Here is a 27843-nt window from a genome sequence, read left to right as displayed (position 1 = left end):
GCATGAGTGGATTTATCCCGTGAGCTAATTGGCTGCGCATCACCGCAGCCTCACCCAGCATCTTCCCTTGTTGTGTCTCGCCAGTCTCGTCCACGCTGTTGACTGTCTCGCATACTGTATCATAGTGTTGTGTTCGTGATAACTTTTATTTGTTTAAGCGATAGCTTTTTTTGATGAGTTAAGCCCTTACAATGCCGCCTAAGCGCTGTGCCCCTGCGAAAGCTTCCTCCGGGGCGCCCAAGAGGAAGAAGATGATGATGACCATCAGCGAAAAAGTTTAACTTTTAGATATTAAAGAGGGCAGAAGTTATGCTTCTGTGGAACGCCATTATGGCGTGAATTAATCTACAGCGCGGTACATCAAGAAAGAGGAAGCAAACATTCGCAAAACTGCTTCAATAAGGAAGCGAAACGTTTGATAACTCCGCGTAATAAGAGACGGGGTTATATCTTGTACAGGGGAATTTTGAAGCAAAAGTAAAAACAAAGAACTACCCATCACCATGTTTTTCTCCAAGGTAAAACCCCAGCTACACCATCAGCGCCTCCAGCAGAAGAGTCTCCGAGTGAACCTAAAGCCTCTACGAGTCAAGTGAGAGCCTCTCCTCCGCCACCAACGCAAGCCTCTTCACCTCCCTCATAAGACAATGTTGATGAATGTTAATCACTGTATAAGGTTTTATAATTAAATATTTAAGTAAATACGTGTACTGTTGTAATCTTTGTCTCAAATATGTAAAGTATAAATAAATTCCTGGGGGGGGTGGGTGGCAAATCCTACTTTGCGGTTTTTCACCCTTTGTGGGGGGTTCTGGTCCCCATTAACCATGATAAACGAGGGAACACTGTATTGTTGATTTTGTCCAGTTAATAGAGTTGTCTGATATTTGTGACAATGTTTTAATGAGATTGAAAACTGCCTGAAGAGAATACTTGGGTTCCTGTAAGTAAAGAATATCATCAGCATATAGATTGATTTTGTGTTCTGTCACTAGTGAGCAGATACCTTTTAATATTAGCATTTGACATATAGCGGCAGCAAGAGGTTCGGTAAATATTGAAAATAGCATTGGTGAGAGTGGACATCCTTGTCTGGTTCCTCTTTGTGAAGTGATCCCATTTGTGGTGACTCTCGCTTTCGGCGAATTGTATAATGTTGCTATCCGATGTATAAATGAATCTCCAAAACCAAATTTGCGAAGTACTGCAAACAGGAAAGCCCAGTTAACTTTATCGAAAGCTTTCTCTGCGTCAAGTGACATGATGATTGTGTTTAGATTTTTACGCTGTAACATGCTTATTAAATTCAACAGACGTCTGACATTATTTGTGGAACTTCTACCTTTAATGAAGCCTGTCTGGTCATAGTGGATTATCGATGGAAGTACCTTTTCAAGTCTCGCTGCGAGGGCTTTCAAGCTAATCTTGATATCTGCATTAATCAGTGATAAGGGCCGATAATTCGCTGGGAGAGTGGGGTCTTTACCTGGCTTTAGTAGTAACTTAATTGAAGCTGTGTTCATATGGCTACTAATTCTACCTTTATCCTTTATCTCATTGACTGTTCTGAAAAATAGAGGCATTAGTATTGGCCAAAAATGTTTAATGAATTCAACATGGATTCCATCCGGGCCAGGCGCCATCCCGGTTGCATATATTTTAATCCGTTATGTAATTCTGTGATGGTTAAAGGAACATCAAGGCTCTCTTTAATTTGTGTATTTAATTGAGGGATGTTTAGATAATTATAAAAGTTTAAATTTCTTTTTGATCTGGGTTGTTCGAAGATGCGTATCAGCTGCTATAAAAATAGTAAAAAATGTCATTTATTTCTAACGGTGACTGTACATTTGCCGTTTGAATCTTGAATGGGTGTAATTAATGATTTTTCTTTATTGCGCTGAAGTTGGTTCGCAAGGAATTTTCCCGATTTATGATTGTACTCAAAGTTAGTGTAGCTTAACTGTTGTAGAAAATCTGTTCTTTTTGATATGATGTCTAACTGATGTTTTGCCTTTTGAAGTTGGTTTCTAAGCATATCTATCGGATTACTTGCATATTCTTCTGTGAAGTGTTTAATTTTTTCCTCAATTCCATTTTCCAATTTTTGTTCTTGTTTTTTCTTTTACGAAGCATATGATATGATTCAACCTGTCATACCGCTTTCCCAGTTTCCCACAACAGAGATGGGGATATGGTTGGGAGTAGTTGAATTTCAGAAACTCATCCCACTCCTTCCTCACGAAAGAATCAAAATCTGGGTCCTTCAATAGGGACGTGTTGAAGCGCCATGTTGGTGGGGGTCCCAAATTTGATTAAACTTTTAGATTGAGAGAAATAGGTGCGTGATCGCTGATGATGATTTGATGTATTTTGGGAGTAATTCTTTGAGCTGCCAAATCGTTTGAAAGAGAGAAATTATTCTTGAGAAAGAGCGGTGAACTGACGAGAAAAATGTGTATTCTCTTTTTGTACAGTTTTTCAGCCTCCATATGTCAACGAGACCAAAGTCATCCATATACTGCTCTAGTATATTGGAGCATTGTGGCTGATTACTATTTTTGAGATTTGAGCGATCTATTAGAGGAGTTAGCGTAAGGTTAAAATCACTTCCCATAATAATTATAGAAGTGGCTGACGAGTTTAACAAGTGTGAAAACAGCATGTGAAAAAAGGCTGGATCATCTTTATTTTGAGCGTATATATTGACAATTGTATAAAGCTTGTTACATATTGTAGCCTGTATAATTATATATCAGCCTTCTGGATCTGCTACTGTACTATTTATTGTAAAAAGTAGTCTTTTATGGACTAGCATTGAGACTCCTCTCTGTGTACAGTTATAAAAGGCCGAGATAACCTGAGTGAAATTAGTCAATAAGGCATTTTTCTAATGATTTAGTAAGGTGCGTTTCTTGTAATAGGAGGAAGTCTGTTTTAAATTTAGTGGTATAATCCATAATCTTAATTCTCTGCCTGTGATCGAATGCCATTGACATTCCAAGACACAAATGTTAAGTGTGACATATAATGGGTGTGTGCATCATAATTTTAAATAGATTTGGTACTATGCATGCTTTGTTGACAGTTTTCGGGAGATTTTTTTGGCATTGTGTTGAATGTTATTTAGAGAGGGTGATAGAGATGCTATATTTGAGTACTGCAAAGCCAGGGTACATAGAAGGGTAACAAGCAAACACTGAACATAGCAAACAAACAGTGACAAGGGGATAATGTGGTTTGTGGTGCGCAAAAAGAGTTTTGAGCGACTTGTGCGTTTAGTGTGTGTGTGGAACCAAGCAGAGCAGGAAAGCAGAGAGATAGGAGTGAGAATTCATGCTGGTGGCATGCGTGATTCCATTTTTGTTTATCTAAGCAAAAGTAGAAAGAATGGAAAAAAAAAAATACAATACATTTTTGACAATTCATAACGACAACAGATCACATGTAGTACTTATCTAGAAGAGCCAGGGCGTGACGTTGGCATCACGAAACAGTTGGCCGTCGACATATAACTTGTCGATAACTAACCACGCTCGTTTGCCTTTGTCGCGGAACTTCTTCATCAACAGGTACAAAACTCTATGCCTCTCATTAATCTCCTTGGGGAACTGGTCGTTCATTCCAAACGAAGTCCCTTTAAGATCCCAACCTTTGGATTTTACAAACACTTTTTGCTGAAAGTGTTCTAACTTTGCAATGATGGGACATGGTCGTTTTTCTGGACGAGGGCCTCCCAAATGGTGGACACGGTGAAAAGTAATCGACTGTATCTTGAGCGCGGACATCATACATTTTTTAATCTGCCGGAGCATTGTCTGGAATGCCTGAGAAAATGAGGTTGTCACACATGCTTCTTGATTGAATGTCCAACATAGTTTCTTTCATGAGTGTATATTCCAGTCTAAGAGTTTGTAGTTCTGCTGACGTTGACATCATGTTTGATCGAAGCAGTATTATCTAATCTTAGCTCATTCACTTGTTGCGTGAATTCCAAGCTCTTTCTGTTTTCGGTGATCTCCTGGCGAAGCGAATCAAGTGCAATTGACAATTTCTTGTCGATTGAAAAGCGGACACTCGTCTGTATCTCTGTCGAATGAAGCAAATCCTCAGTTGAGGTGGAAGAATAAGCTTTTTTCCTCTTCAGCGGCAGCTTGATGCGTTGACTCAGATCCTCCATGGTGAGGCGAGCTGATGTTGACGTAGCTGCGTGGATAGCAAGTGGCTCTTTGTAAGTTAACGCTGCTAGCAAAGCTGGCGAAGGAAAAAAGGAAAGAACGAAGCAACCATCTGCCGTTGAAAAAGAGAAATTTTATCTTGTTGTAGCTGTTTTTTTCAAGACTGTGCAAGGGGCCCCGCCATTTTTTTCGTCTTCGGAAATCACGCAATCTCTTGCGTTGTCACGGCATGTTCCCGTCTGCCTTCTATATCTTTATCAACTATTTCATGCCCAACACTACGACTTCGACTTCCGCATTGGGCACTGTTTGCGCCAATCTAATTTAAGCGCTAGTGACGTTTAAGTCTAGTTCACCAATCTAACGACAAAACAAAGTCACATGACCTCACACATCGTCTTCTATTGGGCTTCCCGGGCATAGGTATTAACACTAGATAAACCAGCCCGGCTGATCATCGTGCCTAAATGGCCACCATTTTGGGAAGGTCGTCGTAAACATGAAGGGAATGGCGCGCTACTCTTGTTTACATTTAGACAAACAAAAACAACAGCTTTCATGTATTGTAGTATTTGTCAGGCACTGTGTGCCCAAATGTGGATATTTCCGCTCTCTTATAACTTGAGAAAACAACGTGCAGTAAATTGCAAATGTTTTTTTTGTTTGTTTCTCTATTTACTGAGTACTTGGGTAATTATTTCACTGTGTACTTGTTACTCTTAAGTATTTTTTGGAGTACTACTTTTTTTGGAGGACTACTTTTTACTTGAGTCATATTATTTGGCTACTCTACCCACCTCTGGAGCGGACATCCTCTATTGCTACTCTTACATTTAAGCAACATTTTTGCTCATCAGATCAGCTAGTGTGGTCTTTGTTACACTGATCTTTTGTATTTTCATCTTGAGCTGCTCCGGGTCGTGGCCCTGGTTGCGGTCCCAGTGGAACCGCGAAGCACACGTAACATCGGCGACGAGCTGATCCGCAAGTATCGTAATTTCTCGTGTGTAATGCGCACCCATGAATACGCACCTCAAAATTCTGGAAAACCCTTCTACCTACGTATAATGCATTTTTACAATGCAGGATTTTGCTTCTACCCATATGATTAAAACATGAAGTATTATCTGTATTTTGTTAGTTTAAAATTTTTTTTATTATTCTGTAGTTAAGCACTTTATTTGAAAACGTAATCCTTTTTTTAATTTACTTGCTCTTATTTTGAAATTCACGGCCCTACTTTTATTTAGTAAATTAGAAAACACACAGTTGTGCTCATATGTTTGATTACCCCGCCAGAATTTGTAAGATGGGTACAATTCTTGAAAGAAAACATGAAGGAACAGGCAAAACACATTTTATTTTAATGGGTTTCAAATTAAGCGGTCAAGCATTTCAGAAAAGCATTATCATTCAACAAAACATAACCATAAATAAATTAATGATGGTTGTTGTTCAGTCGTCAGTCATATTTTAAAAAAAAAAAAAATAATATTTCACAAATTCTGCCAGGGTATGTAAATTTATAAGCACAAATGTACATATATGCAGTCACACGTACCCCTGTCATATTGGAATGAAAGTGTAGGCTACAACATACGCTAGCATGCATGCTAGCATATGTTTTTAAAAAGGCAGCGGTTGTACTTTATTGAAGTATTTAACAATGTACTCACGTTATTTTTTGATCAATCCTCATCCACAAATCCATCAAAGTCCTCATCTTCTGTATCCGAAATGAACAGCTGAGCAAGTTCTCCATCAAACATGCCGGGTTTCCTATCGTCATCGTTTGAGTCAGTCTCGTTGCCGGGGGGCTGTTCAGCAATGATGCCGGCGTTTTCCTGCTTCCTCCATTTGCGAACCATGGATTCGTTGATCTTGAATTCTCTCGCGGCTGCTTGACTCCCATGTTCCTCCGCGTAACTGATAGCTTGCAGTTTAAACTGTGCTTCGTAAGCGTGTCTCTTCGTAGTTTTCGGGGGTCCTGAGCCAAACCGATGTTGTTTTGCACAAAGCACATACCGGCGCTATATACCTACTGGGGCCGTGTCTTTAGCGTCCTCTGTCACGCGCACCTTTCCTCTGTATAAGCAGCGTGTAGGCAGGAAATGCTCCTAGTCAGTCAACCGGAGCGCTCATCAAAGTCACACATTTCCAGATTTTGGAACTCTGTGCACACATAAGGCGCGCCGCGTTATGAGGCGCCCGTCCATTTTGGAGAAAATCTAAGACTTTTAAGTGCGCCTTATGGTCGTGAAAATACGGTACTTGTGTACTTAATTGCTCAAAAATTATATTTACATTTAATAATGTATATTTATTCCTCTATTTATGCCAGTGAGGCATAGTGACAGACAGAACAAATGAATGGTCGTCTATTAGATGCCAGGAAGTAAATACAGTAATTAATGTATCCAATTTTTTTAACATTTTTGTTTGTTGTGCCGTGAGATTTTTCAATTGTAAAATATGTTCCTTGGCTCCATAAGGTTGTAAATCACTGCTCTAGACAGATTGTGTATTCTAATCAGTCAGGTCAAACCAACATTTCAACATGACAGAAATAATGGGTACCATATTTTCACGACCATAAGGCGCACTTAAGTCTTAGATTTTCTCCAAAATGGACAGGGTGCCTTATAATGCGGCGCGCCTTATGTGTGCACCAAGTTCCAACATCTATAAATATTGTTGTTTGTCTTTTAAAAAAATATGTTTAAATTGTATTTATTTTTTTTCCTTTTTTTGACCACCTGACTGACTAGGAGCATTTCCTGCCGACACGCTGCTTATACAGAGGAAAAGCGGACGTGGCTGAGGACAGCATGCGGACGTAAAGGGGGAAGGGTGCGTGAAGGAGGACGCTAAAGCCACGCCCCCAGTAGGTATATAGCGCCGGGGTGTGCATTGTGCAAAACATCGGTTTGGCTAAGGACCCCCGAAAATGGCACCTACGAAGAGACACGCTTATGAAGCACAGTTTAAACTGCAAGCTATCAGTTACGCGGAGGAACATGGGAATCGAGCAGCCGCGAGAGAATTCAAGATCAACGAATCCATGGTTCGCAAGCGGAGGAAGCAGGAAAACCAGCTTCGCCAAGTCAAGAAGAAGAAGCCGAGTTTCCGCGGGAAAAAAAAGAAAAACAAAACGCGGAAGCAAGGCGAGGTGGCCCGAGTTGGACTAAGGACCCCCGAAAATGGCACCTACAAAGAGACACGCTTACGAAGCACAGTTTAAACTGCAAGCTATTAGTTACGCGTAGGAACATGGGAATCGAGCAGCCGCGAGAGAATTCAAGATCAATGAATCCATGGTTCGCAAGTGGAGGAAGCAGGAAAACGAGCTTCGCCAAGTCAAGAAGACAAAGCTGAGTTTCCGCGGAAACAAGGTGAGGTGGCCCGAGTTGGAAGACCCACTCGAGCAATGGATTAATGAGCAAAGAACAGCCGGGAGAAGCGTCTCAAGTCACCATTCGACTGAGTGCAATAGCTCTGCCATGTGCAGCAAGTGAGGAAGCTTGCCATCATTCCGGGAGGCTTGACTAAGGAACTCCAACCGCTAGACATCGGTGTAAACAGGGCGTTCAAAGTGAAGTTGGGAGCGGCGTGGAAGTGATGGATGACAGATGGCGAACACAGTTTTACTAAGACTAGGAGGCAGCGCCGGGCGAGTTACGCCACAATTTGTGAATGGATTGTGGATGCTTGGAGTAACGTGTCGGCTTGCACTGTTGGTCGAGCTTTCGTAAAAGCCGGCATCATTTCTGAGGAGCCGCACGGCAACGAGACTGACTCCGACAATGACGAGAGGGAACCTGGCGTGTTTGATTGAGAACTTGCCCAGCTCATCATTTCGGATACACAAGATGAGGACTTTGATGGATTGTGGATGAGGATTGATCAAAAAATAACGTGAGTATATTGTTAAATACTTCAATAAAGTACAACCGAACTCAGTTTTGCTCCCTCTGCCTTTTTAAAAACATTGTTTTAGCGTGCATGCATGCTACTGTATGTTTTAAGCTAGCGTATGTTTTACCATGCCTGCGTCCAATAATACTGTGCGCCTTATGTATGTGTTAAATACAGAAATAGACCCCGTAACTGAGACTGCACCTTTTAATACGGTGCGCCTTATGGTCGTGAAAATACGGTATTTAACCTTTAAAGAAGAGGATGCTATTCATGTGGCACAGTTTGAAGCAGGCATCAGGTGCAGGTGGAGATGGACTTGGCTCAAGTTGGAGGCCAAAACAAAAAAGCACAGAATGAGACAAATTTAATTTGAATCTAAAATTTGTACATCATGTACTTGAGCGGTGTAAATAAATGTTTTTCTGCGTGAAGAAAATGTGTTGATTTTTGTCTTATTGTACTCTTCAGAGTCTTCCAGATTGCTTAATTTGTTAAAATCAAAAAAATTCTCCGCTTGGGCCCGGGGGATCCCCGCCCCCAGACTTCCCCTACATCGTTTTTTTTTTTTTTTTGGGTCACCTTTTTCATGCCTTTGGTGTTTGCATGTCTGTTATAAGATGCACTTATGTATGGAATTTTGTTAACTTAAGTGTTCACTGGTACGAAATAAAAGACTAAACATTTATTAATTTATGCATTTTTATTGAGGAACAAAAGTGTATTTGCTCCAAGGCCATTTCTCCTCTAAGACACGAGTTCCCCTGCCTTACAAAAAACTCTTTCACAGGGTACAGATGAAGATGGTGAGCATAAAAATTTTAGGGCTAAGTGCGAGTTGATAAGTTTCAGAAGGTCCCTGAAGCCCTCATTTTCAACAATGGTGAGTGGCTGACAGTCTTTGATGATCATGTTGACCACAGCCTCATCCACTGCTTGCTTGTTAGGAACTGCAAGCCAAAAGGAAATATTTTGTTAAAAGCTTATTAAAGGACTATTTTTTACAAACAATATTGCAGAGTCATACAAAGCCTTTTGTGTGTAATAAACATTTTTTGAAAAATCAATTTTTTTGTGAGAATTTCAACATACCAAGGGTACTCACACGAGTATCTGCCAATTCTTCATTGCCATGCCGAACTCTATAATGCCTCAGCATTAATGAAGTGCTCTTATCGATGTAAGATAGCTCTGTGGAGCAGAGCCGACACTTCAACGAGGATAAAATAAAAAGTTAATTTCTCTGAAAACAATTCAAACCTCTTACCAGAAAAGAGTACAAACATATTTAATTAAAACAATAACAGTAAACAGTGCCCAAAGGAGAAAAAGACTTACCTTATTTGGCGTCAAAAGATACAAATTATTCCAGACTGGGGAAAACGTCTTTGAACGATCCATGAAGTCAGTGGAGTGTGAGGGCAAGCAAAACTACATCCAACAAATCCGCATCATGTCGACACAGTTTGTTTCCTTATAAACACAATTTGGCGCAGCACATTCAAACGACACACTTCCTGTATTGGTCACATGATTTTTTTTTTCTTAAAACCATACGGGCACCAATACGGGGTTTCACTCTTGTGCACTCAGCACAGTGCTGACACACCAATGTTGTTTGTCCCATCTCTACTAGAAAGTTGACTTTTTGGTGTTTATTACAGTAATGTAGCACGTGGCCACAACAAAGTATCACAAGTTGTCATTTGTAATAAATGCAATTTAATGGTTCATCAACTGCTTTATAGATTTTTTGTTTGAAATGGAGGCTCATTTTAGATCTTTCCCACAGATAAACTGCCAAGAGGGCATCCTGCATATTTCAGATGGAAGCAAAGAACAGGAATTCTGCATCGTTTACAATCAGTCCTGGACCCGCCTGTCAAAAAGCCTCGATACTGCTGTAAGATGCTCTCACTTTTCGAGGTTATGCTCACTCAAATAATAGTAAATAATTGTTTTAATTGTAGTGTACTTTAAATTAAATCTGTGTTCCATGAGTGAAAAACAAAATGTACATTTTGGCTAGCAACAAGTCCAAGGTTGGATGGATGGATGTCATTCCTTATATGCCCTTAATCGATTTTCCTTATTTAGCTGTATGAGCGAGGCTAAATATTACACCACACCTTCAGTTGTGCTCATACAGTGGGTAAGGAAAGTTTTCAGACCCCCTTAAAATTTTCACTCTTTGTTATATTTCAGCTATTTGTCATTTAAGTTAATTTTTTTCCCACATTAATGTACACACAGCACTCCATATTGACAGAAAAAAAACAGAATTGTTGAAATGTTTGCAGATTTATTTAAAAAGAAAAACTGAAATATCAGACAGCCATAAGTATTCAGACCCTTTCAGCTATTTGTCATTTAAGTTAATTTTTTTTCCACATTAATGTACACACAGCACTCCATATTGACAGAAAAAAAACAGAATTGTTGAAATGTTTGCAGATTTATTTAAAAAGAAAAACTGAAATATCAGACAGCCATAAGTATTCAGACCCTCTGCGCAGTATTTAGTAGAAGCACCCGATTGAGCTAATACAGCCATGAGTCTTTTTGGGAATGATGCAACAAGTTTTTCCACACCTGGATTTGGGGATCATCTGCCATTCCTCCTTGCAGATCCTCTCCAGTTCTGTCAGGTTGGATGGTGAACGTTGGTGGGCAGCCGTTTTCTGGTCTTTCCAGAGATGCTCAATTGGGTTTAAGTTAGGGTTCTGGCTGGGTCATTCAATAACAGTCAAGGAGTTGTTCTGAAGCCACTCCTTTGGTATTTTAGTTGCGTGCTTAGGGTCATTGTCTTTTTTTAAGGTGAACATTCAGCCCAGTCTGAGGTTCTGAGCACTCTGGAGAACTTTTTCGTCCAGGATATCCCTGTACTTGGCCGCATTCATCTTTACTTCGATTGTAACCAGGCTTACTGTCCCTACAGCTGAAAAACAGACCCACAGCATGATGCTGCCACCACCATGCTTCACTTTTGGGACAGTATTGGACAGGTGATGAGCAGTGCCTGGTTTTCTCCACACATGCCACTTAGAGTTAAGGCCAACAATTTCTATCTTGGTCTCATCAGACCAGAGAATATTATTTCTCACCATCTTGGAGTCCTTCAGGTGTTCCATGCGGGCTTTCATGTGTCTTGCACTGCCACAGTGATCTTTGGGTTCTTTTTTACCTCTCTCATCAAGGCTCAGTTTGGCCGGACGGCCAGCTCTAGGAAGGGTTCTGATCGTCCCAAACGTCTTCCATTTAAGGATTAAGGAGGCCACTGTGCTCTTAGGAACCTTAAGTGCAGCATAATCTTTTTTTGTAACCAGATCTGGCCAGATCTGTGCCTTGCCACAATTCTGTCTCTGAGCTATTCAGGGAGTTCCTTTGACCTCATGATTCTCATTTGCTCTGACATGCACTGTGAGCTGTAAGGTCTTTTATAGACAGGGGTGTGGCTTTTGTAATCAAGTACAATCAGTCTAATCAAACACAGCTGGACTCCAATGAAGGTGTCGAACCATTTTAAGGATGATCAGAAGAAATGGACAGCACCCGAGTTAATAATATGAGTGTCACAGCAAAGGGTCTGAATACTTATGGCTGTGTGATATTGTTTTTCTTTTTTAATAAATCAAGAATTTCAACAATTCCGTTTTTTTTCTGTCAATATGGGGTGCTGTGTGTACATTAATGAGGAAAAAAATGAACTTAAATGATTTTAACAAATGGCTGCAATATAACGAGTGAAAATTTTTAGGGGGTCTGAAAACTTTCCGTACCCACTGTAAGTTTACGTACCCTGGCAGAATTTGATTTCTTGGCCATTTTTCAGAGAATATGAATGATAACACAAAATAATTTATTTCACTCATGCTTAGTGCTTGGGTGAAGCCATTTATTATCAAACAACTATGTTTACTCTTTTGAAATCATAATGACAACAGAAACTACACAAATGACCCTGATCAAAAGTTTACATACTCCAGTTTTTAAAACTGTGTATTGCCCCCTTTAACATTAATGACAGCTTGGAGTCTTTTGTGGTAGTTGTGGATGAGGGTCTTTTTTTTCTCTGATGGTAAAGCTGCCCATTCATTCATCTTCCGTTCCGCTTATCCTCACTCGGGTTGCGGGTGTGCTGGAGCCTATCCCAGCTATCTTCGGGCAAGAGGCGTAGTACACCCTGTACTGGTCGCCAGCCAATCGCAGGGCACATGTTTTTGGGATGTGGGAGGAAACCGGAGTGCCCGGAGAAAACCCACACACGAGGAGAACATGCAAACTCCACACAGGCGGGGCTGGGATTTGAACCCATCTGCCTCAGAACTGTGAGGCAGATGTGCTAATCAGTCGGTCACCGTGCCGCCAAGCTGCCCATTCTTCTTGGCAAAAGGTCTCCAGTTCATGGGCTGTCTTGTATGAACTGTACGATTGAGACCTCCCCAGATTGGCTCAATGAAATTGAGGTCAGGAGACTGAGTTTCCTGTGCCTTTGTAGCTCACACATCCCCAAAACATGAGCAATCCATCTCCCTGTGTCACAGTAGGAATGGTGTACCTTTCATCATGGGCCTTGTTGACTCCTCTCCAAATGTAACATTTATGGTTGTGGCCAAAAAGTTCAATTTTGGTCTCCATCCATCCATCCATCCATCCATTTTTCTGAGCCGCTTCTCCTCACTAGGGTCACGGGCGTGCTGGAGCGTATCCCAGCTCTCATCGGGCAGGAGGCGGGGTACACCCTGAACTGGTTGCCAGCCAATCGCAGGGCACATACAAACAAACAATCATTCGCATTCACATCTACGGGCAATTTAGAGTCTCCAATCAATGCATGTTTTTGGGATGTGGGAGGAAACCGGAATGCCCGTAGAAAACCCACGCAGGCACGGGGAGAACATGCAAACTCCATACAGGCGGGGATTGAACCCCGGTCCTCAGAACTGTGAGGCTGACGCTCTAACCAGTCACCCACCGTGCTGACCAATTTTGGTCTCATCACTCCAATTGATTTTGTTCCAAAAGTTTTTAGGCTTGTCCCTGTGCTGTTTGGCATATTGTAAGCGTGATTTTTTTTTGTGTGGCATTGGCGTAATAATGGTTTTCTTCTGACGACTCGACCATGCAGCCCATCTCAGGAGTTGGTTGACATGATGATTAGGAGAAAGGTTGATATATTGTGTGTCCAGGAGACCAGGTGGCAAGGCAGTAAGGCTCGAAGTTTAGGGGAAGGGTTTAAATTATTTTACCATGGTGTAGATGGAAAGAGAAATGGAGTTGGGGTTATTTTAAAAGAAGAGTTGGCTAAGAATGTCTTGGAGGTGAAAAGAGTATCAGATGGAGTGATGAGGCTGAAACTTGAAATTGAGGGTGTTATGTGTAATGTGATTAGTGGCTATGCCCCACAGGTAGGATGTGACCTAGAGGTGAAAGAGGAATTCAGGAAGGAGCTAGACAAAGTAGTTCTGAGCATCCCAGACAGAGAGAGAGAGTCGTGATTGGTGCAGATTGAAATGGACATGTTGGTGAAGGAAATAGGGGTGATGAAGAAGTAATGGCTAAGTACGGCATCCAGGAAAGAAACTTGGAGGGACAGATGGTGGTAGACTTTGCAAAAAGGATGGAAATGGCTGCAGTGAACACTTTTTTCCAGAAGAGGCACGAACATAGGGTGACCTACAAGAGCGGAGGTAGAAGCACACAGGTGGATTACATCTTGTGCAGACGATGTAATCTGAAGGAGGTTACCAACTGTAAGGTAGTGGTAGGGGAGAGTGTGGCTCGACAGCATAGGATGGTGGTGTGTAAGATGACTGGTGGTGGGGAGGAAGATTAGGAAGATAAAGGCAGAAAAGAGAACCATGTGGTGGAAGCTGAGACAGGACGAGTGTTGTGCAGCTTTTCGGGAAGAGGTGAGACAGGCTCTCGGTGGACAGGAGGAGCTTCAGGAAGACTGGACCACTGCAGCCAAGGTGATCAGAGAGGCAGGCAAGAGAGTACTTGGTGTATCTTCTGGCAGGAAAGGAGAGAAGGAGACTTGGTGGTGGAACCTCACAGTACAGGAAATCATACAAGGAAAAAGGTTAGCTATAAAGAAGTGGGACACTGAGAGGACCGAGGAGAGGCGAAAGGAATACATTGAGCTGCGACAGGGCAAAGGTAGAGGTGGCAAAGGCCAAACAAGAGGCATATGATGACATGTATGCCAGGACACTAAAGAAGGAGAAAATGATCAATACAGGTTGGCCAGACAGAGGGATAGAGATGGGAAGGATGTGCAGCAGGTTAGGGTGATTAAGGATAGAGATGGAAAAATGTTGACTGGTGCCACTAGTGTGCTAGATAGATGGAAAGAATACATCGTGGAGTTGATGAGGAAAATGAGAGAGAAGGGAGAGTAGAAGAGTCAAGTGTGGTGGACCATGAAGTGAGAATGATTAGTAAGGGGGAAGTTAGAAAGGCATTAAAGCGGATGAAAAATGGAAAGGCAGTTGGTCCTGATGACATTCCTGTGGAGGTATGGAAGCATCTAGGAGAGGTGGCTGTGGAGTTTTTGACCAGCTCGTTCAATAGAATTCTAGCACGTGAGAAGATGCCTGAGGAATGGAGGAAAAGTGTGCTCGTGCCCATTTTTAAGAACAAGGGTGATGTGCAGAGCTGTGGGAACTATAAAGGAATAAAGTTGATGAGCCACACAATGAAGTTATGGGAAAGAGTAGTGGAGGCTAGACTGAGGACAGAAGTGAGTATTTGCGAGCAACAGTATGGTTTCATGCCTAGAAAGAGTACCACAGATGCATTATTTGCCTCTAGGCTGTTGATGGAAAAGTACAGAGAAGGTCAGAAGGAGCTACATTGTCTTTGTGGATCTAGAGAAAGCCTATGACAGAGTACCTAGAGAGGAACTGTGGTACTGCATGGGGAAGTCTTGAGTGGCAGAAAAGTATGTTAGAACAGTGGTAAGGTGTGCTGTTGGTGTGACAGAGGAATTTAAGGTGGAGGTGGGACTGCATCAGGGATCAGCCCTGAGCCCCTTCCTGTTTGCAGTGGTGATGGATGGACTGACAGATGAGGTTAGACTGGAATCCCCGTGGACCATGATGTTCGCAGATGACATTGTGATCTGCAGTGAAAGCAGGGAGCAGGTGGAGGAACAGTTAGAAGGATGGAGGCATGCACTGGAAAGCAGAGGAATGAAGATTAGGCAAAGTAAGACAGAATATATCTGCATGAATGAGAGAGGTGGTGGGGGAAGAGTGAGGCTACAGGGAGAAGAGAAAGCAAGGGTGGAGGACTTTAAATACTTGTGGTCAGGAAGTGAAGAAACGGGTCCAAACAGGTTGGAACGGGTGGAGGAAAGTGTCAGGTGTGTTATGTGACAGAAGAGAGACTGCTAGGATGAAGGGCAACGTTTATAAAACAGTGGTGAGGCCAGCCATGATGTAATTTTTATAAAATTATTATAAAATTAGAAATGAGCTCATCGGAGGGACAACAAAGGTTCGATGTTTTGGAGACAAAGTCAGAGAGAGCAGACTTCGATGGTTTGGACACGTCCAGAGGAGAACTAGTGAGTATATCGGTAGAAGGATGATGAGGATGGAGCTGCCAGGCAAGAGAGCTAGAGGAAGACCAAAGAGAAGGTTGATGGATGTCGTCAGGGAAGACATGAGGGCAGTTGGTGTTCGAGAGAAGGATGCAGGAGATAGGCTTACATGGAAAAGGATGACGCGCTGTGGCGACCCCTAAAAGGACAAGCCGAAAGGAAAAGAAGATTCATATCTTATAAGAAATCATAAATTATGCCAGGGTATGTCAACCTATTAGCACAACTGTATCAATATGACGCAGTGCGGTTCTGCAAACTACTACTGCAATAACAAACATTTTAATGAATACCTCTCTGACAGTGTGAAGCAAATATTTTCTTTTAATTGAATCTCATTAGATTGTGCTGGTATGCTTAACAAAATGTCTCATGATGAAGAAAAAGAAGAATCACCTTTTATTGTCATGAACATGCATGCATGAACACGAAATTTGTTCTCTGCCTTTAACCCATCACAGTGAACACATACACGTTAGTGGAATACACTGGAGCAGGGGGCAGCTGAAGCGCCCGGGGAGCATTTCGGGGTATTGGTCTCTTCCAAAGTTTATAAATGTCAGGTGTTTGTCTTCTTTTGTTCAGGTGCAGTATCCACTGGTGAACATGATGTCCACGCTACTGTGTGACCCCTCAGGAGTCAGTCCGGAGGTGGTGAAAGGCAAAGTGTTGGTGGTGATGAGGGGTGACTGTACTTTCAGTCAAAAGGCTCTGGTTGCTCAGGCCCTCGGTGCTACAACGTTGCTCATTGCTAGCAACAAAACTCTGGTAGGACAATTATTATTTTTTTTTGAGCCAGTGTCATTTATCTGAACATAACACAATGCAACACAAGCTATCCTTTTTCTATTGCGCTAGTCCTCATAAGAGTCATGGTTGACGTCGAGCCTAATACGGTCCCTGTGCGACCAGTGTTGGAGTTTGGACGGCATTGCCGGCAGTAAGTCGGAGTCGTTTCCAGTGAGAGTTGGACTCCACCAAGGGTTCATCAGGCTGTGATCTTCAACTCTCGCTGGAGCTGTTCATAGCCAAGTGTGAAGCGATTGGCTGGGATTAAAGTCATCACCTCCAAATCTGAGGCCGTGGTAGTCAGTCGGAAAAGTGTGGCGTGCCTTCTCCGGGTCATGGAAGAAATCCTGGCCCAAGTAGAGGAGTTCAAGTATCTTGGGGCCTTGTTCACGAGTGAAGGAAGAATGGAGCGGGAGATCGACAGGTGGATCGGTGCAGTCTCTGCAGTAATGCGGACTCTGCATTTGTCTGTCATGCTGAAGAAGAGCTGAGCCAAAAGGCAAAGCTCGTTTTGCCGGTCGATCTGCGTTCTTACCCTTATCTATGATAACGAGCTGTCGTGACCGAAAAACCAAGGTCACGTTGAGAAGCGACCGAAATTAGTTTCCTCCGCAGGGTGTCCAGTCTCTATTAGAGAGAGGGTGAGAAGCTTAGTCACCCTTGAGGGGCTGAGAGTCAAGCCGCTGCTCCTCTGCATCGAGAGGAGCCAAATGAGGTGGCTCGGGCGTCTCATTTGGATGCCTCCCTGGAGAGGTGTTCCCGGTATATCCCACCGGGACGAGGCCCTGGGGAGTACACTAGGCACACTGGAGCGACTACGTCTCTCTGCTGGCCTGGGAACAACTTGGGATCATCCCAGCAGAGCTGGATGAAGTGGCTGAGGAGAGGGAAGTTTTGGCTTCCTTGCTAAAGCTGCTGTGACCCGACCCTGGATAAGCAGAAGAAGAAGATGGATGGATGGATGGACAGTGAACCCCTGCTATTTGCGAATAATTGAAGCCCCTTTAAAAGGGTTTTTTAATTAACCATAGATGTCACAAAATGCTGGCAAATCACTTCAATTTTAGAGGATCATCATGTATCACCATGTATCTAGCTTGTACACAAACCATGAATGACTATTCAATACTGTAATTAATTCTTCATATCAAACAAATCAACATTTATATAGCACTGTTCATACAAAAATCAAAACCAACAATTCAAATGGAAAGGAATATACAAGACCCACCCCTCTCACTACCACAATATAAACGCAAAACACACCCACATGAACATGCAACGCACACAGCACGTACAGTATTGATTAATAGTATAGAGATGTGGCAAGGCACTGAGGATCCAGGTGAGGAAAAAAAAACAAACCTGTGGGAGCCATCCCCACCGAGAGGTTCTGCAGCCACGGGGGATGCCGCCACAAAGACCACCATGACCCGGGAAGACCGGGATGGGTTCCCCTCATTGCACAGAGCCCCCCTGATCCCACTGGGAAACTGCCGAATGACAATATAAACCACATTCACATGTTGCTCATCAATAGTATTAACTGGTATACTAGGCTCAGTAACATGCTCGAGCACAAACTGATGTGACATCACACATGGGCCAACAAATATGCACTCAAGCACTTTATATTACCGATATTTAGTCAACTCGCCTTTTGGCCTTTACACACCATAATAAATGTTAGTGAATACCCAAGCAAATTGAAACAGAAAAGTAGGCTATTAGTGGCTGCAAGGAGGGAGGGAAGCAGAATCGTACTTTCACTTTTGACTATGCTTGAGGTGCATTTAAGGGCGGCCAACAAAACAGGACTTCTCAAATGCAGATGAAACTTAAGGAATTAAACCTAGCAACACTATGATTCTGCTACATGGCCCCAAAGTAATACTTTAATTGCTTAAAATTAAGCACAAAAACAGCACATAGATGAGATTTTCATCAAATAACAGAATTTGGGTAAAAAATAAATAAAAATAATAATAATATGAGACTTTGCAAATGCCGAACGGTGACTGTAAGAGTGTTTACCATATAATAAAACCAAAATTTAGTAACTAGACAGATACGGCAGCATCATGGACTGTGAAATTATACTGTTTGTTGTTAAGATTCTTCCAGATTTTTGGTAGTCATTAGCCACTTTGCTTTTACCCACAGATATGAATGGGTAGATACAACACGCTTTTGAGCTGAGTGACTTCAGTGACGCTAAGCTAGGAGAGTAAAACTAGTCACCACATTCCATGTGTGTGAACGGCAAGAAAACCAAAAGACCAAGGACTCCTTTATTATTAAAATTCAAATTTATGCTTTCAGCTAAAAGCAAACTTTAGCATCTGGAGTGTAGTGACGGCGATCGGGGAAGAGTAGCGATTAGCGGAGGACGTTGACGTTGAATGTGCAGAGGCGCTAATAAAGCCATTAAAGCAGCAAATCGGTGCTTCGTGCCTTTATTGTTGCCACCACCCAGCTCAACTGTGCAACGAGAGAAGGGAGTTAACCCCTGCGTGTCCCGACCACGGTCAGGTGACCGTAGCAGGAAAGGTTAACACTTCGCATAAAGAAACTAAAATACATTAAAATAAAAAAACAAGAGGCTGTATTTACCATTACTGCTGAAAATGGGGAAAAAACTAGGGCGAAAAAGGCAAAGATACTCCCACCGCACAAACACAGACAAGCACTATGCACTAGCTAAGCAGAAACACTATGGTGCTGGGACAAAATGGCGGACGAGGCACGGGCATCGTAAAGTCGAAACGTCATAGGTCGAGTGCGTCGTAACTCGAGGACTTCCTGTAAAGGTAAAAGTGATGTTTAATGTTCATTGAGACATTTCATTGGTGATTTTAATTATTTTCTGGATGTTAAGCTAGAGTTATTCTTTATAAAATGTATTTTTTATTATGTATGTTTTTGGTTGTCTAGAACCGATTCATTGGATATACAGTATTTCCTATGGGTAATATTCCTTTGGGTTTTGTTTTAGTCAGACTTTTTGGAACATTCATCACGAAAACCAAGGTTCTACTCTACATATTGTACAAGGCTTTGACCTGAGCACAAACACAATTTTTCAGCAAATAAAGGAGAACAAGTTAAAAAAAAATACACAAATAGGTGAATTTGAGCGTATGAGGTGGAACACAAATTGGACTGAGAATCTAGCAATTGGCTCTGTTTTTGGTAGTATGGTAATCATAAATTTCCTCTTTCCCACAACACACTTGAATTGAGGTAATCCTTTTAGATGCTCACTGAGCTGAGGTCTCACGAGATTTACTGACATTTCACACTTTGACGGTTTGAACTCAAGGTTTTATCTGGCTTTTGAGGTATATTTTCACAGAAAACTTAAGATGGACACTCAGTCATACGACTTTCCACTTTGGAACATGCTCTGTGTGTATCAGCATACAAATTAAACAAGATGCGGAAGTAAATTATGGACACGGAAGTGGTAAATCAGAGGTTCGCAGTGTCAGCATATACATATTTAATCAATGTGTCATGCATGTAGCAGGAAGTTGACAGGAGCACAACCAGCATTATTCAATGTGTTCTGATCAACTTGTCTTTTCAGGTCCCTCCATCAGCCAATGACTCGGAGTACTCAAAGGTCCAAATTCCTCTGGCCCTCATGAGGTATATGGACTTTGTGGAAGCACAACAGGTAACCCTTGCCTGACCCTCAACTCCTTCTTTCAACCTTCAGTTGTTTTTTCTTTTCTTTTAGTTCTCACTGAGCAAGAAAGTTGACACTTGCTAAACGGTGTAATTTTTTTAATCAGGTTTTCGGTGATGAGATGCAGGTGAGGCTTTATGCGCCACCCTCCTCCAAGATCGACGCCAGCATCGGCGTCATGCTGCTGATCTCCATCTCCACCGTTGCCTTGGGTGGTTATTGGAGTGGAGCCTGTGAGAGGTTAGAGCTTACTCATAGATAAGCTTTCTGTTTACACGAGTGGTGGGCAAGTTAAGCCTCATGAAGCACTGAGGCTTTCCTAACAATTGTGCCGAAAAAGATTCAAACCTTCAAGGCTTCAGTGACTGTTACATCCGGTGGACAACTGAAGCCATACCAACCACTAAAGAGCACGATTGTAGCACAGTCACTGTTTCCCATAACCACAATAAAAATTCAGAAAAATCTTTATGGTCATTCAAGTGTTTTGTTCATTCATACCAAATAATGATTATATTGTCATGACAATAAAATATACAGATGCTCTCCCCCATACTCTAAAACACATTCCAGATTAACCCAAAGAATAAATGAAACACCTTGAGCCAATGCAAAGCTTCGAAACATTTTGAAGGAATGAAGCATGAAGCGATACGTCATCGGTCACGTGACACTGGTGTTTTGATATGAGCTCCGACACAGCGTTTCGATTCGCTCCGCTTCAGGAAGAGTGACACAAGCTCCAAAGCCTCTGTATCATTTGCCCATCACTAGTTTTCAATCACATGATAATGGACAAGGAAACATCTAAATTGCAACACAATCTGTTCCAGGATGCTGATTTGTTCCGATTCTGACATTTTCTTTTATCAGAAATAATGGAAATACAGAGAACCCCTCTTTTATCGCAGGGGCTATATTCCAGACCCACTTACGATAAGTGAACATCTAGGATGTAAATTTTAAAAATAGTTTTAACCCTCCCACATGCTTTTTAAACATCCATCCATCCATTTTCTGAGCCGCTTCTCCTCACTAGGGTCGCGGGCATGCTGGAGCCTATCCCAGCTGTCATCGGGCAGGAGGCGGGGTACACCCTGAATCGCAGGGCACATACAAACAAACAATCATTCACACTCACAGTCACACCTACGGACAATTTAGAGTCTCCAATTAATGCATGTTTTTGGGATGTGGGAGGAAACCGGAGTGCCCGGAGAAAACTCACGCAGGCACGGGGAGAACATGCAAACTCCACACAGGCGGGGCCGGGGATTGAACCTCCTCAGAACTGTGAGGGTGACGCTCTAACCAGTCGGCCACCGTGCTGCCGCTTTTTAAACATATTGAAACTAATTTTAGTTGGGGGCATTCTCTGCCTTTTTTTCTTGTTCTTCTTCTTCTGTTGTGCTGTATGTCTTGCGGTCTCAGGTCTGCACAGCATGTTGTGGCACAAAGTGTTACTACAATGAAGGCGCACAATTCTAAAGTCAGTCTGTAAAACCCATTAAAACAATCGCTTGACAATCTTAATGTTCTTCTTAGAAGGTTCTTCTCTTTAAGGCTACCCCTTATGGAATAAGTTGCAATAAAAGCCACAAAAATCCAAAGAAAAAGCAAATCATGATTGTTGAAATGAAGTTTCAAGTCTTTCCTGACATCATGTACGATGGTGATCCGTCTTTTTATTTAGTTAAAAAAAACAAAAAGCCATGCAAGACATCATGCTCTTAATGGGTATATTTTTCCCAATAAGTGCAGAATGTTTTCCACTGTATATATAATAAGTGTCAGTTTACAGTATATTTAAAAATGCAGTTTAAGTGTAATAAAAAGCCAAAAGCATAATAATGATGTCATTCCTTTGTGTTCTCAGACGAGAGCGTTTGAATTTGGCTCTAGGAGGAGCAAGTGGAGACAACAAAGCAGATAGCGAAGACCTTCCCGTGTACTCTCCTATCAAAGTGGTTCTCTTAGTTGCCTTCATGTGCGGCGTCCTCATCCTCTTGTATTACTTCTACAACATTCTAAGTAGGTGGGGCATGAAATGAAAAATTCCCATTTGAAAAGATTTGAACTGTTTTGGCGTGTTTCTTTTCCAACAGTTTACGTCGTCATTGCCATATTTTGCGTTGCGTCTGCCAGTGCGCTGTTCAATTGCATTAATGCAGTGCTGGATTTATTGGGCTGCGCCTCTGGGAGGTATTTGCATCTTTAAATCTGACATTCGGTAAAAGTAAAATCATCATTAAAGGTTTCCTTTGTTTAATCCTTTTTTCCGTCTTCAGCTTCACCGTTCACAACACCAACTTCTCAGTGAGGTCCCTCATTCTGGCTTCTGTGTGCATAAGCATCTCTGTGGTCTGGGGTGTCTACAGGAATGAAAGCAGGTACTCGGGCATGCAACCAAGCGAGGAGCTGTTTCTCCAGCTTAACAACTTAGTTGCTATATTTAGCCACTTTAATTAAAAAAACATGACAGCAAATAACTAAAGACGGCAAATTAAAAAAACACGACAGCAAATAACTAAAGACGGCAAATTAAAAAACACAGCAAATAATTAAACACAACAGCAAATTAAAAACCACAAATAACTAATCAGAACAACAAATAGCACAACAGCAAATAAAAATAACAACAAAAAAACTAATCACAACAACAAATAAAAAATCACAACAAAAAATAACTAATCACAATAGTAAACAATAAATCACAGCAACAAATGAAAAAACAACAACAAATAAAAAAAACAAAATGAAATTAAGCTACTGGAAAAGGTAGGTACTAGTCTGGTCTTAGTCTCACGGTAGGATAATAATTACAATATCGTGGGAAAGCTCACGGTAATGCATGAAGGTTCACAATACAGGTGGGCAAAGAGACAGAAGCAGGAGAACTGAAAAACCTTTTACTTGTTGGCTGACTTCTCGAAAGGCTTTAGTCGTTTCTGTGTGTTTTCCCTCAGGTTTTGTGAAAAAGACATCTTGAAATCATATATTACCATGCACTTCTATCCCCGTCCATCCAATTTTTATATTCGTATACGGTACCTCCAAAAAGCTATTATTGCTACAGCAATAATCATGCTATCCTCACAATGACAAAACTGTCCATTGAGAAATTGTCTGTTTAACAATTTTACAGTATTTACTGTTTTTTCCGTTTTTTTTCCCCTCCCATTTAGAACATTGGATATCTGCTACTACTTCTTACAGTAAATTATTTGCTTGAGTCCAAAAATTCAAGTCAAGTCATAAATGCAGGAACACTCTTAAAGGCATGGGAATCCTTAGTTTCTTTTCTTCCACATAGTGATAATGTAGGATGATTTATTTTTCTGAGCAGCCTGTCATGGTTTAATTTGAAATGTGGAAATTTTATTTGAAGAGAGGGAAAGAAGTATGGTAGATTTATTTTTGGATTTCTATCTGTCTTTGTGTAGAGTGGAGCTATTTTATCATTATTTTTATTATTCATTTTTGGGATTACTGTAATGGAATGGGGTAGGGATATGTTATAACAGGGAGTTTTAATAGTTTTTCTCTCTCCGTGTAATATTTTTTCACCCACGACTTCCGACTTGAGATACACACTCACTAGTACACTACTATAGAGTGCTACTGTTACAATATGCTGAAATAATTCAGCAGGTCATCTCTTCGAGGGGGACCGCCACCGCCGGCCAGGATGCAGCGTCGCAAAGCAGAGGTCCCAGGACTCGAAGTTAACTTTTTAGAGGGCAAGTGCCCAAAAATCTTTGCTTGCCTGTGGCAAACTTGAGCTTCCCCTGTTTGGTCAAGTGCACTCAAATGTTTGCTAAATGTCAAGGTTCGGTTTTATCACGGTATTAATCTCACGGTACGCTGGTTATTGTGCTATTTTAGGGAAGCTCAAGGTATTGCAGGAAGGCTGATGGTACAGATGGGGTGAAGAGGTGGAAGCAGGAATACCCCAAAAATTATTTTTCTTGCTCGCTGAGTGTATGTGTAAACGTAAGATTAAGAGTTTTGTTGCACTGAAAAACACGCATGGTCGGTTAATTGACAACTCTAAATTGCCCGTAGGTGTGAATGTGTGGCTTCTGCATGTATGCTTGTTTTCATGTGCTTGACTGACTCAAAATAAGCCGTTATCTTTGAGAGACCGATGCCACTGAAAGCTATTCCTGCAATGACATCAGGACTAACGGTTAAAATCACTCGAGGACATTCACTGTGTAATAAGTTGTTCCTGTATATGTGTGTATATGTATATATGTATATATATATATATATATATATATATATATATATATATATACACACACACACACACACACACAAGTGTTTACGGATTATTATAAATTTGTCTTATTGCTCATGTAGTACTGAGCAGACAGACTTGTAAAAACAGACAAAAAACAAGCAACAAGGTTGAAGGAAACTCAAAACACACTTGGGGAGGAAGCTGAAGTTTCTTTGGATTTGCTGAAGTCTCGCAGGAGATGCGCATATCTCCCACGTGACAATGCTTAACCACATTTTTGTGACTTGAAAGACATATTCTGATTGAATTCCAAATTTAAAATTTAAGAGCCATTCAAAATCAGACGGTCCAATGCACCAATTTAATAATAATTTTAAAAAAGTTTGTGTATTAAAACCAAGTTGTGCTTTTTGTAGGTGGATATGGATCTTGCAGGATCTACTTGGCGTTGCTTTCTGCATCAACTTCATAAGGACCATCTCGCTGTCCAGTTTCAAGGTACAGTGTTCCCCCGCTGTTTGCGATGGAAAGTAACCGAGCCCTGCCGCAAATTGCGCAAGTAATGGTAGCCCAACTGATAGGGCATGTTTGAGCATCTTCATCGCAATGTATGAGTGCGGAATAGTCACATCGCAGGGTCTTGTGCGATGTTGGTGTATTGATATGCAGGCAATCAACTGTTATAATAATAAGTGACCGGCAGAGGAACCTGGTTGGACATGCTAATAAGATTAGCAACGATGTTATGGTAAATTATAACCCAGGAAACAAAACACACACAGCAGCACGGAGTGCTCCAAGGGAGCACCCCCAATTTTCATTGAACCCCCAGTGCAATGACAGTAAAGGATATTGTTTTCTATTCTATTCCTCTTCAGAATGTGATGAACGAATGCATGTCGCATCAGATTACACTTGGAGGGAGGGGGGAGAGTCACGGCATTATTGAAGAGACAAACTTCAGTTGTACATAACGTGTTTTGCTTAAACTAATGCACTCAAATATAGAAATACTAATATATAAAAGATCAATACTAATGCATATGTTAAAACATAGGTGTAAAATAATAGCCTGATTATAAACAAATAGTGTTAGGAATGTGATAATGATTCTACAGTATAACTGGTAGGGTGGTCCTTTTTTAATAACTTTTACAAGTTCATGTTCTCACCCCACCAATATGTATGAATTTATAAAAATGATTGGGAAGAATGTTATCTATATTAATCAATATTTGGAGGTTGATCAAGACCTTTGAAATTATGCAATGTATTCAGGATTTTTTTACCATATCATGTGATGCATTGTGCTAATGCAGCCCTATGGGGGGCAGAAGCCAGTGCAAACTGTAGGCCGGTCACAAGCCCAGATAAATGCAGAATTCCATACCTGATCGGTCGTGGCCCGGGATAACAACATCTTCCCCCGACTCCGTTAACCTACAGGGCAGAGAACCATGTGGTGGAAGCTGAGAAAGGAAGAGCGTTGTGCGGCTTTTCGGGAAGAGGTGAGACATGCTCTCGGTGGACAGGAAGAGCTTCCAAGAGACAGAACCACGACAGCCAAAGTGATCAGAGAGACAGGCAGGAGAGTACTTGGTGTATCTTGTGGCAGGAAAGGGGAGAAGGAGACTTGGTGGTGGAACCTCAAAGTACAGGAAATCATACAAGGAAAGAGGTTAGCTAAGAAGTGGGACACTGAGCGGACCGAGAAGAGGAGAAAGGAATACATTGAGATGCGACGTAGGGCAAAGTTAGAGGAATCAGAATCATCTTTATTTGCCAAGTATGTCCAAAAAACAAGGAATTTGTCTCCGGTAATTGGAGCCGCTCTAGTACGACAACAGACAGCCAATTGACAGAGAACACATTTGAGACATAGACATTGACAATAAAAAAAAAAAAACAGTCACTGAGCAATGAAGGTTTGCTAGTTATCTGGTAATGCCGGTACATTAAAAAAAAAAACATTTGTATTAAAATTAATTTTTTTTGGACAATTGTGCAAAAAGAAAAAAAGTCCTCCAGCACTTAGAGCAGTTCGAATGACAAATATTGCAATAGTCCGGTGCAATGACCATTGTGCAAAGGGCGCCGAGACTTCAAGCGAGTAATACGATAATCTGGGCCAAAGTTGATTGTGCAAATGTTGCAGATACTCCTCAGTCAGTGTGCAAATGGAACAGATGCTACTTTGGCATGAGTGGCCAGTATTGGTCAACAACAGATATGCAAATAGTGCAGCGTGGTGAGACTACTACAGTGAGTGCACAAGTAATATATAATTGGCCCGACAGAAATATGACAACAAACTCAAGACAAAAAATTGCCAGCATGTTGCAATGGAATTGTAGGTTAGGTGTTTAAGAAGTTGATTGCAAGAGGGAAGAAGCTGTTGGAATGTCTGCTAGTTCTAGTTTGCATTGATCGGTAGCGCCTACCTGAGGGAAGGAGCCGGAAGAGCTGGTGACCGGGATGTGGAGGGTCCGAAAGGATTTTGCACGCTCTTGTCTTATTTCTGGCAGTGTGCAAGTCCTCAAGGGTAGGTAGGGGGGTACCGACAATCGTTTCAGCAGTTTTGATTGTCCGTTGCAGTCGGCGTTTGTCCTTTTTTTTTGTAGCAGCACCAAACCAGACTGTGATGGAAGAACACAGGACTGATTCGATGACCGCTGTGTAGAACTGCCTCAGCAGGTCCTGTGGCAGGCCGTGCTTTCTCAGAAGCCGCAGGAAGTACATCCTCTGCTGAGCCTTTTTGAGGACGGCGTTGATGTTGATCCCCCACTTCAGGTCCTGAGAGACTGTAATTCCCAGGAACTTGAAGGTCTTGACAGTTGACACAAGGCAGCTGGACAGCGTGAGGGGCAGCTGTGGCGAAGGATGCCTCCTGAAGTCCAGTCTTGAGCGAGTTCAGCTCCAGGTTGTGTCGGCCGCACCACAGCTCCAGCCGCTCCACTTCCTGTCGATATGCAGACTCGTAACCTTGATGAGGCCGATGACAGTGGTGTCATCTGCAAACTTCAGGAGTTTGACAGCCGGGTGCGTTGAGGTGTCGTTCGTGTCGAGAGAGAAGAGCAGTGGAGAGAGGACACAACCTTGGGGCACCCCAGTGTTGATACTGCGTGTGGATGAGGTAGCCTCCCCCAGCCTCCCCCAGCCTCACCTGCTGTGTCCTGCCCGTCAGGAAGCTGTAAATCCACTGGCAGATGACAGGTGCGACGCTGAGCTGGAGAAGCTTGGAGGAAAGGAGTTCAGGGATGTGGTGTTGAACGCTGAGCTGAAGTCCACGAACAGGATCTTTGCGTAGGTCCCTGCACTGTCGAGGTGTTCTAGGAGGAAGTGCAGTCCCATGTTGACTGCGTCATCCGCAGACCTGTTTGCTCGGTAGGCAAACTGCAGGGGGTCCAGCAGGGGACCT

At 42.1% G+C, this 27843-nt stretch overlaps 1 protein-coding gene and 1 long non-coding RNA gene across 7 annotated transcripts in view; one reads left to right on the top strand and one right to left on the bottom strand.

Annotated features, from left to right (window-relative positions):
* The window catches only part of zgc:123258 (uncharacterized protein LOC641502 homolog), a 45255-nt gene that overhangs the window by 4064 nt on the left and 13348 nt on the right, over positions 1 to 27843 (top strand). For 4 of the 5 annotated variants that reach the window (XM_061765714.1, XM_061765712.1, XM_061765711.1 and 1 more), the window contains exons 2-9: positions 9886 to 9996; positions 16285 to 16467; positions 20078 to 20167; positions 20286 to 20419; positions 22056 to 22210; positions 22285 to 22381; positions 22468 to 22569; positions 24842 to 24923. In XM_061765714.1, the coding sequence (XP_061621698.1) occupies positions 9886 to 9996; positions 16285 to 16467; positions 20078 to 20167; positions 20286 to 20419; positions 22056 to 22210; positions 22285 to 22381; positions 22468 to 22569; positions 24842 to 24923 (954 nt within the window). The remainder of the gene's footprint in view (positions 1 to 9885; positions 9997 to 16284; positions 16468 to 20077; positions 20168 to 20285; positions 20420 to 22055; positions 22211 to 22284; positions 22382 to 22467; positions 22570 to 24841; positions 24924 to 27843) is intronic. The other variant, XM_061765713.1, reaches the window with a different exon arrangement.
* LOC133474234 (uncharacterized) overlaps positions 8837 to 27843 on the bottom strand; it is a 33480-nt gene continuing 14473 nt past the window's right edge. The window contains exons 3-5 of one of the 2 annotated variants that reach the window (XR_009787424.1): positions 17854 to 17981; positions 9186 to 9284; positions 8837 to 9043 (exon numbers count right to left, since the gene is read on the bottom strand). This is a non-coding gene — a long non-coding RNA (uncharacterized LOC133474234). The remainder of the gene's footprint in view (positions 9044 to 9185; positions 9285 to 17853; positions 17982 to 27843) is intronic. The other variant, XR_009787423.1, reaches the window with a different exon arrangement.

This window comes from Phyllopteryx taeniolatus, chromosome 2 (assembly GCF_024500385.1).
Source record: "Phyllopteryx taeniolatus isolate TA_2022b chromosome 2, UOR_Ptae_1.2, whole genome shotgun sequence".
Taxonomy (NCBI): domain Eukaryota; kingdom Metazoa; phylum Chordata; class Actinopteri; order Syngnathiformes; family Syngnathidae; genus Phyllopteryx; species Phyllopteryx taeniolatus.
The sequence above is the reverse complement of the archived record's forward strand: the minus strand, read 5'-3'. Positions and strand labels throughout refer to the sequence as shown.